The following is a 10,944-nucleotide window of genomic DNA, read 5'->3' as shown; positions in this document are numbered from 1 at the left end:
GGGCACGGGCCGGGCTGAGGGGGGGCCCCCCCCCCCCGAGTGCACAAATTTTTGTGCACCGGGCCTCTAGTATAATATAAAAGGCTAATATGCAAATTGATCGAATGGTGGAACAACCGGTCGCTATGATGTACACTGACCACCAGGAGGCAGACGCTCAATGCAGGAGCTGCTCCCTGGTGGTCAGTGCGCTCCCACAGAGGGAGCGCCGCTCAGCCAGAAGCCCCACAGAGGGAGCGCCGCTGGCAAGTGCAGCAGTGTTGGTGGGAGCCTCTCCCACCTCCATGGCCGCCCTAAGGATGCCACTCCCCATGGAGAGTGGGTCTAAGCCGTCAGTCAGACATCCCCGAGGGCTACTGGACTACAAGAGGGTGCAGGCCCGGCTGAGGGCCCCCCACCCAAGTGCACGAATTTCGTGCACCAGGCTTCTAGTGTGTATATATGGACACAGACAAGAGTGGTGAAGGCCTGGGAGAGGTGGGTTGAGGTGGAGGGAGTTGAGGGGATCAATGTGCAGCCACTGTGGAAACAGTATGGAGTTTCCTCAAAAAATAAAAAATGGAACTCCCATTTGACTCAACAAACAAACAAACAAAGGGGGCATCTGTAACACTTCCAACAATAAAGAAAAAAACAATAAATGAAAATATGTTTAACCCAAAAAAAACCCCAAAACATCAGTGATGAGAGAGAATCATTGATTAGCTGCCTTCTGCATGCCCCATACTGAGGATCAAGCCTACAACCCAAAATTTTGGGAATAAAAATTGAGTTTGGAAATAAGCCCTTACGTTTATGGTTAATTAATTTTTAGCAAAGGTACCAAGACAATTCAGTGAGGAAAGAATAGTCTTCAACAGATGGTACTGGGACAACTGGAGATACACATGCACAATAATGAATTTAGACCCCCTACCTCACATCATACACAAAAGTTAACTCAGTGGATCAAAGACCTAAATATAAACTAAAACTCTTAGAAGAAAATATAGGCATAACTCCTTAAGACCATGGGTTGGGCAAAGGTGTGACATAATTCCAAAAACATAAGCAATCAGAGAAAAATAGATTAATTGGACTTTATCAAAGTTAAACTTTTGTGCATAAAAGATCACTATCAAGAAAGGGAAAAGAAAACCCCCCAGAATGAGAGAAAATATTTATAAGTTGTATATCTGGTAAGGGATTAGTATCCAGAATATATAAAGAACTCTTATAATTCAGCAATAAAAAGATAACTCAATTTTAAAATAGGCAAATATTTCAGTAGATATTCTCCAAAAGAGACACAGATGGTCAATAAGCACATGAAAATATGCTCATCATTAGTCATTAAGGAAATACAAATTGAAGGCCACATGAGATACCATTTCACATGCTCTAGGATTGCTGGAATAAAAAAGATGGACAATGACAAGTGTTGACAAGGATGTGAAGCACTTGGAACTCTCATACATTGTGGTGGGAATATAAAATGATGCAGCTGCTTTGAAAAATAATTTGGCAGTTCCTCAGAAAGTTAAAAATAGAGTTAAACATGACCCAGCAAATCCATTCCTAGGAATCTACACAAGAGCACTAAAAACCTACATTTACACAAAAACATGTACACAGATATTCAAAGCCATATTATAGTAGCCAAAAAGTGGAAACAATTTAAATGTCCATCCTCCAATGAATGAATAAATAAAATGTGATGTATCCACACAATGCAATATTATTTATTAATCATACAAGAATAAAATCATGAATGAACCTTGAAAATAGGTTAAATGTAAAAAAAAAAAAAAAAAGGCACATGAGATCATAGTGTAGGATTCCATATATATGAAATGTCCAGAATAGGCAAGTCCACAGAAAGAGTAGATTAGTGGTTGCCAGGAGCTGGGGAGACAGGAATGGGAAGTAACTGTTGATGGGTATAGATTTCTTTCGGGTGTGATGAAAATGTGGAATTAATGGTGATGGTTGCACAACCTTATGACTATACTAAAAAGCACTAAATTGTATACTGTAAAAGGATGATTCTTGTGGTATATGAATTTTTTTTAAGAGGGGAGGAAATATATATAAATACTCATAACGTAATAGGAAGGTAAAGGACCCAATAAAAAAAAACCAACAATAAAAAATGGGCAAAGGGTATTAAATGATCTTTGACAGTCCTAAACCTTAATAGTTAACATTTGAGGGCTAATTATGTGCCAGGTACAAAGCACTTTACATATAAATGTATTTAATTTTTACAATCAACTTTGAGATAGGCAGTATTGTTATTCCCACTTTACAAGTTAAGACATAGGGACAGTAATTCAATATACTAGTTAATGAATATTGGAGTCGGAATCGAACCCACAACCCTTTGGTGCATAGGCCGATGCTTTAACCACTGAACACAGCGGCCAGGGCTGTCTTATTTTATTTTTTTTAATCCTCATTGGAGGACATGCTTAGAGAGAGAACTCACATTTTTATTCACACTTTATACTGTTTTAAACCCACACCGTTCTTTTACAAGTCTCTGTGTGGATATGTTATTTCCCAGGGTGACTCCAACCACCTGCAACATTAACTATTGTTTTTCTCCTTTCCAGGTCCATTGATGAGATGAAACGGTTGGAGGAAATGTCAGCTGTGTTTCAGAACCCTGGGGTTGAGCGCCACCCTCCAGAACCAAAATCCCAAACAGAAGGAAATGAAGATTCAGGGGGCAAAAAGGCACCATGGGAAATGGTGATGGATAAGAAACACTTTAAGCTGTGGCGTCGCCCTATTACAGGCAGCCATCATTACCAGTACAGAGGTGAGTCCAGCTTGGCTGCCTTGTGGATTCCATGGTTACCCCAGGTGCTCAGGACTTCTGTTCCTCAGACTAAATTGTCTGTTCTGGTTGTTTCTCAGGAAATTTTACATGGTTTACTGTTTGTTGTTTTTCCTCTCCTAGATGACAAGAGTCTCCCAATGCCTTCTTTGCTGTACTATGCAGTAGGGTGTCTTTGCCACCCCAATATGACTTCTAGTTTCTGAATCTGCCTTTAAGATCTGTCAGTATTATAATTGAAATACAGTAAAATGATAGGAATGTGGTGAGTGATGAGAGTGTGGTAAACATCCCTGATTCTTATCATTCTAGTTTTTGGAACCTACACAGATGTTACGCCCCGGCAGTTCTTCAATGTTCAGGTGAGTAATTTTTCTTCCCTAATTTGGAGCCTTTAAGCCTAGAAATTCACCATCCACATGAATAATTTCTCTGACTCAGGAAATATATTGTGGCTTCAATACATTCATCTACCTCTGTACCCCTCGTCTCACATTGAATAGCATCGGGGTAAACATTGGACTTACAATTTCTTTGTCCAGTGGAGACAGGACCAATTCTACCCCCTTAATAACTAGTTGATTATAGCACCCACTGTAATATGCAAGTGCACACATTTCCCTTAAGGACTGAACTTTGTGAATTTACATTGAATTTTTATTTGTTTAGATGTGTATGATAGTGTCTTATTTTGCAATTCCTTAGTTACTAGTGATGTTGGAAATTTAAAAAAATACGCTACTTGCATTTTTTTGTATGAGGTGTCTGCTCATCCTTTTGTACTTTTTATCTGTTTAAAACTTTTAGAATTGTTTTACCCTTACACATCTGTGTCACTATCTCTTGTATTTTTCTCAGACATGCGTACCTGTTAGAGTATTTTTTTTTTCTTACATTGTTCTTTAGTTTATCTTTTTCTTGTTAAGATTCGCTTTCAAGGTACTGGTATTGGCCTACAAGAAGAGATTTTAAGACTTACATGTAGTAAACACAACCATGTCTTTCACACGTTAACGCTGTCTTTTAGGTTGGATCACAATTTCACAAGAAAGTCCTTAGGTCAGAGGCCCAAGCATCTGGGGAAGGCTTCTGCAGCTTTGTTTTAAATCTCTTGGGTCTTTTCTCTTTCCATAGCTGGATACAGAGTACAGAAAAAAGTGGGATGCCCTGGTAATCAAGCTGGAAGTGATTGAGAGGGATGTCATTAGTGGTTCTGAGGTTCTTCACTGGGTAACACATTTTCCTGTGAGTATTTTTACTTCTGGTTTTACTTTTACCACATACATATGAGGCAGAACAATAATCCTGCTCCTTTTTGTTTTTTAGTATCCAATGTACTCACGGGATTATGTTTATGTTCGGCGGTACAGCGTGGATCAGGAAAACAATGTGATGGTGTTGGTGTCACGGTATGTATGGTTACCTGGGATTCCTGCTGAGTTCTGTTAGCTGTGTCCTTTACTCATATATGTCTGTAGTGGGTTTGCATGTTCTCAGTGCCCTTATATAAGTGAAGCCCAGGCCCATCCATCCCAACTAGAACATGAGTTTGAAGGGATATATATAAATGCTTTTCATTAAATCATTTCTTCAGTTTCTTAATAGTGATGATTTAAAAAAGAAGTGCTCTGTCTTCAACACAAGGCCTAGTGAACTGGGATTTATCATGTAAACTCACTTTGTTTTAGAAGTTAGTTTGTATTAATTTGTCTTGGTGACTCGTCTGTTATTTATTTATTTATTTTGGGGGGGTTAATCCTCACCTGAGGGTATTTTTTTCCATTGTTTTTTAGAGAGAGTGGAAGAGAGGCAGGGAGGAGAGAGTTTCATTTTATTTCTTTAATATTCACCAGAGGGCATGCTTAGAGAGAGGGAGAGAGAGAGAAACATTGATATACGAGAAGAACATCAATTAGTTGCTTTCTGTACACTCCCCAACTGGGGATTGAACCCACAACCCAGGCATGTGCCCTGACCAGGAATCAAACCTGCAACCTTTCGGTGTATGGGATGACACTCAAACAACTGAGCCATTGTGGCTGGGCTTCTCTGTTGTATTTTAAATATTAGTGTCAGCTTTTTAGATTTTTCTCATAACTTTAGCTCCTGTGCTATTTTGTATGTAGACATTACTCAGTTTCCCTAATTTTTCTCCCTATCAGCGCTGTGGAGCACCCTAGTGTGCCAGAATCTCCAGAATTTGTAAGGGTCAAATCATATGAATCCCAAATGGTTATCCGTCCCCACAAGTCATTTGATGAGGTGAGTTTACATCATTCAAGAGGTGATGTGATGTGGCTTTGGAATTTTCTCAAGGAATGCTTTTTATCTGAAATGGAGAGGGCATGGGTGCATTGGTTCTCAGAATCTACTGGAGCCTGAAAAGTTGCATTTTTAAGAAGTTCCCAGATGAGGCTGATGCTACTGGACTGGGACCACACTTTGGGAACCTCTGCTGTGGGCTGATAGGCCTGGGGGACCCCCCTATGACAAAGTCCCATTTATCTGAGAGAGAAGAGAAGATGACAGCCCCTAACTCAGCTTATGGTTAGCAGCATTCTTTAGGAATCATTAGAATTTCACCACAATCAGCAGATCATATATAACCTTTCTCGACTTCCATTTCCTTGTCTATAAAATGAGAGGGTTAGACCAGCGATATTTAACCTTTTCATCTCATGGCACATTTAAACTAATTACTTAAATTCTGTGGCACACCAAAAAATATAATTTTTGCTGAACTGACAAAAAAAAATAGGTATAATTGATCATTCACACCAGACAACTATTGTTGTGTGGGCTGTTGTCATTTTTTTAATTTAACAGTTTAAAGGAAAGAGGTCAGTGCCCCTGACTAAATAGTAGGGTGTTGCATGTTTTAAAAATTCTTGTGGCACAATGGTTGAAAATCACTGGGTTAGACTAATGCTCTCTGCCTTCCTTAAAATTTTGTAGCCATTTTTTGAAAATATTTTCTTTAACTTAGTGGGTGTTTTGTTTGTTTTTAGCAAAATTTTTGTTGAATGTACATGTTGATTTTAATGTTTGCTGTTTTTAGTTCTACTTCACTTTATATTTTTGTGCTGCCTTTTAAAGCTATATGAACTGTATTCTTTAGTACAGTTTTATTGTTTCATCAAGTTGTCACCCATAACCTTACAGTGTATGGGATGATGATCCAACCAACTGAGCCACACTGGCCAGGGCTCAAGTTGTTTTATTTATACCACCTGAAGTGGGACTTTAAAAACCACATAGAAATTGTGGTTCACCTCAGGCAATATGGTGTATGCCTCTCTTTTTACTGGGAGATCTGTGTGTTTAATTCAGAACTATTTATAGAGAATAATTTTTTATTTTGTTTTGCTAATCCTCATTCAAGGATATTTTCCCACTGATTTTTAGAGAGAGAGAGAGAGAGAAACATCAATGTGAGAGAGACACATAGACTGGTTGCTTCCTGCACAAGCCCCAACCGGACCCAGGGATCGAACCTGGGACCCTTTGGTAGCACAAGCCGACAATCTAGCCAATGAGCCACGCCGTCCAGGGCAAGGATTGTATAGTTGTTATTTATATTTATATCTACCCTTTTTCCCTGTGCTGAATCTAAATTCGCACCACCACCCCAAGGTAACACTCATTTACTTTAACCTAAAACACACAAATCAGCCTCAGACTAGTAATACCAACAAGATTAATAATGTGATAACTGAAAAAAAATGTGTCTCCTAAGTCTTATAACTGGCCTCTGTGGTGGGTACTGTTCCCATTCCCGTTGCCTGGGCCTTACCTCTCCTTCCTCTTTACTTCTGTAGTATTCCTCTATGGCTCTGTTATGGCACACATTTAGGTACCCAGTTAGCCTGCTAATTGGAAGTTGCAAGGACAAGGACTAGCACATTTTTCTTTTCTTTATAGCGCCTAGCACAATGCCAGACATATAGCCGACATTCAGATAATATTGAGTACCTGAATAAAAGAATAAACCATTCACTCAGGGAAAAGGATATGGACTTTGGTATAAAGGCACAAGAGAAAGTCTAGGTCTGCCACCTGGATTTGTGGCCGTCTGCCCTACAAAATGCAGACACAAAGTAGTTCCCTCTTACTCCTTTGGGTGGAGCATAATTGATTCGGCCCCCTCCTAAGATCAGGACACCTGTAAGTCTCTTAGTCCTTCTCCTGCACACTGTCAGGCAGTGAGAGGGCTGACCTAGAAAACGTGGATACATGGGCCCCATGGTCAGAGTCCTGGGTCATGTTGGCTCTCGTTGAGTATATGAGGGGTGACCTTGGGCCAAGTTATTTAACCTCTCTGAGCTGAGTTTCCTCATTTGTAAAACTAGGGCTAATAGGTCCTGCATCCTGGGATTGTGTGAAGAATTGAAGCAGTTCCTGACACATAGTTAAGCACTATGTAAATGTTTGCTGTCAGTAGTAGAGTTAATACCATTCTGGCAAAAATTAAGATCTTTAAACATGGTGGGTATGTGTTGGGGTACTCAAGACCACCCCACATTAGAAAATTCACTAGAAGGACTCACGGGACTCAGCATGTAGTTGTCCTCACAGCTAAGATTCATCACAGCGACATATCAGACTGCACAGCTGGACCATAGGGAAAAGGCAGAGTCCACCTCAGAAGACGAAAGGCACGTGCATGCTTCCCGTGCCCTCTTCCTGTGTGAGAGTCACAGAGAGCCCATTCTTCTGCCAGCAACAACAGTGCAGCAACATGGATGTAATGTTCCTGCCCAGGGAAGCCCATTAGAGACCTGGCACCTGATATTGTTATTGGGGATGGTTACCTAGGCACCCTCTGTCCAGCACATAACAAAATTGCAGAGCCCCAGGAGGAAAGCAAGTGCTCAATATAAATTGCTTGGTTTGTACTAATAGACACACACGGGATCACCCTTAGCAGTTGACTGGGGACACTCTGGGAGCCAAGTTCCCAGACGCCAGCCTCGCAAGCAGGCCTTCTATGGATGCCAACCTCCCAGTCTTCAGTGTTAATGAACTCCTCTGCTTAGTGTAAAAAAAATGGCACTCTAACCCACACTCAGGTCATGGTTATCCTGAGGGCCTGGATAATGGAGGCTGTGGTGGGTAATCCTGGTACCTTCATCTTTGCTGTTTTTCTTTTCCAGAATGGCTTTGACTACTTGCTGACATACAGTGACAATCCCCAGACTGTGTTTCCTCGCTACTGTGTTAGTTGGATGGTTTCCAGTGGTAAGTGGGCACTTGTGTGCAGGGTCTGGAACCTGTGTTGAGCGTTTTGTTTTTCTCTAGCTTTTTATTGACAGCAGCAAGATTAGTACTTATGTCACTGGGGCCCTGTTGCAGAAATTAAATGTCCTTCCAAACTTGTGCTTGAATATTATAAAGCTGTGGAAGCCTCCACCTGGATTTGGAGGGATGAGAAATATGAAGCCCCAGAAAGGACCTATGCTCAGGGGAGTTTTAAGAAGAGCATTTGCTTGAAGCCTTAAATATGGACTGTAGGCATTAATGCACTTAAAATTTTTCTTCTTGGATAATATTGGGGACTTATACTGGCAGAGAAAATGTCGTGGTTATAGGACAGTCACCTGGAGAAAGGGGCAGCAGCTGTCCTAACAAAGGCTACACGTCATGGCTGTGCCTACACCTTTCCCTTTCAGTGTCTTGCCTTATAAAGCACCCTGGTGTGATTTTCTTCTGGAATCTTCTTGTGCCGCAGGGGAAGAATGCAGAGGATATTTATCGAAATAAAATAGGCAGATATATAGGCTGTGCCACTGAAAAGTGATGTCTTTATCACCTGAAAGAGCTATTTAGGATTTAAGTGGCCTGATTCACATGCCTTTTTAAAGGATTTCAGAGGTCATGAGTTGTTTTTACTCCCTATACATTAAGGAAGGATAGGCTCTACCATGAAGGAATTTTGAGCCCACTGCTGGTTTGTCAGCCTATTCACATTCCCCTCTCCCCCAACAGGCATGCCAGATTTCCTGGAGAAGCTGCACATGGCCACTCTGAAAGCCAAGAACATGGAGATCAAAGTAAAGGACTATATCTCATCTAAGCCTGTGGAAATGGGTAGTGAAGCCAAGGCCACCACCCCGTCTTCTGAGCGGAAGAACGAGAGTAGCTGTGGCCCTGCCCGGATCGAGTATGCTTGAAGGGCTTTGGGATAAGAAGGGACAGGCTGCTGCTAGTCCTGTCTCGGTCCCTATCACTCTGATATAGAACGGGGACATGTACTAGAAGGCGTCTGCTGTAACCACCAGTGCAAGATAATTCAACAACTGGTGTCTGATTTCATTCAGAACCGCCTTTTCTCTTTATCAAAACAGAGAAGGAGGCATCCATGGGGGCGTTGTCATATTCTCAGGCCAAGCATTTTGCAATTCAGTATTCCACTGAGCTAATCTGGAACAAACCGCACCTCGGGCCAGAAGAGGATAACTTGTTTTGCTTCCTCTGAATAGTTTCCTCTGCCAACATTCCAGTTTCTACCATCAGTCCTGCAGCATTTGGACTTACTTTAGTCAGAAGGTGCAACTGGAAAGTGAAGGTGGCCATTTGATGGTTCTCTGAGGGGTCATTGGGAGTCCCTTGGTACTAGGTAGTCCTGTTGTTGAATGGATGTGAACTGTTGCTTGGCAGTGTAAGTGCCTTGTCCTCACCTTGCTTCTATCTTTAGGAACATCAAGTTTGTACCAGGAAATTTCTTGCCTCCCAAATACCACCCACTGACTACCCAAAGCCTTTTCTTTTGGACTGGCTATATTCAAACACTATGTTAATTTGGCTTGGCTCCTCCTTTCTTGGCCCATTTACCAAGAACACTGGGAAATGAATCCTTTCAGACAGTAGCTTCCTGTATTATTACTGTTTTGATAGGATCAGTGGAGATGCTCAAAACATCCCACATTAATATATATATTTTTGATGTTAAAAGTTTATTAGTTCAGTGTTTCACTTATTGAATTTGAAGTATATATATATTTTTAATCTTTGTGTCAATAAGTAGGGATTGGGGAGTTGAACAGAATTTCTCTAGTCCATTGTCTAGAAAACATTTTGATTTAGGCATTATTTTTCACACTCACGGTTGGAACCTGAGGACTTCTCCACCTCAGAAGCCTAAAGGCAGAGGAGTGGGATTGGGCCACTCCCTGGAGCTCTCAGAGCTATAGACAAGCTGTGTGAGCCATTAGATGAAATCTTGCCCCAAACACTAATGTAATGGGTTTATCTGACTCTCTTATTCCTCTGAAAGTTTTTCCTCTTCTCTTCAGAGCTAAAATAAAAGCAAACTATGCTGTTTGGATGAAGTCACAGTCAGATGGTATGCATCAGTTTGGCCACGCTGATTCTGCTTATGGTCATGCTGCCATCTGCTGGAAGAATAGGGATCAAGTTTTAAATTCCCCCCCCCCTTAAAAAAATAATCGAAATGATCAGATTTTTCTCCCCCCCACCCTTTTTTTTTTTTAACTTGGTTCTAAAACTGAGACTAACTTAAGCCCCTCAACCTTTTTGTTGCCTGTGAAGTTTTGTGCCAAGGAAATAACTGCCCGGTGTTTCCTGTCTTGCCTTCTTTGAGTCTGGCAGAGCAGAGATGCACCAAACAGCCCCAGCTTTTATTGATCAGTTCTCTCTTCTCATCCCTAAAACCTGACAAGCCAGGAAGAGGCCCTGGGTTATGTCTGCACTTAGCACCTGTGATTGCCAGGTGTGGGTGGATGTGGGCAGAAGTGTGAGTGCAGAGGTGTTAAGGAGCTGGGTGTTGCTCATGTTCTGATTTTGGGGAATTTGATTGCATTGGGGTAGGTCTGTACAGTTACTTATGTCATCATAATGATTTCACTCCTGATCTTTTTTTTTTCAAATGTGTGAATAAATACATAAAGATTGGTATAAAAGAGTGTTTGTTTTTGGACAGATGGTGGTAGGGAAATCCTGCATATTGGGCTTATCATTTCTTCCTGACTGTAAAGTTTGAGAAGAATAGTGTTTCTACTCATAGATTGGCATGTGGAAGTAGTCGTGATCTTTCCTGCTGGTGGCTGGCACAGCTAACCACTTTGTCTGGACACTGAGCCCTTTCCAGGTGACCAGTTGGCAGC

At 41.3% G+C, this 10,944-nt stretch overlaps 1 protein-coding gene across 1 annotated transcript; it reads left to right on the top strand.

The window, feature by feature from the left end:
- Positions 1 to 2,553: 2,553 nt before the first annotated feature.
- STARD7 (StAR-related lipid transfer (START) domain containing 7) lies at positions 2,554 to 10,740 on the top strand (the record flags this gene model as incomplete). Its single annotated transcript, XM_005860485.2, has 7 exons — positions 2,554 to 2,803; positions 3,134 to 3,183; positions 3,956 to 4,066; positions 4,148 to 4,230; positions 4,984 to 5,083; positions 7,975 to 8,059; positions 8,807 to 10,740. Coding segments are annotated over 7 exons (864 nt in total), but the record flags the coding sequence as incomplete, so codon positions are not given.
- Between the last annotated feature and the right edge of the window lie 204 nt (positions 10,741 to 10,944).

The sequence above is a fragment of the Myotis brandtii genome, unplaced genomic scaffold (genome assembly GCF_000412655.1).
Source record: "Myotis brandtii unplaced genomic scaffold, ASM41265v1 scaffold1347, whole genome shotgun sequence".
In the NCBI taxonomy this organism is placed as follows: domain Eukaryota; kingdom Metazoa; phylum Chordata; class Mammalia; order Chiroptera; family Vespertilionidae; genus Myotis; species Myotis brandtii.
Note: the sequence above shows the minus strand (reverse complement) of the source record. Positions and strands in the feature narration are given on the sequence as shown.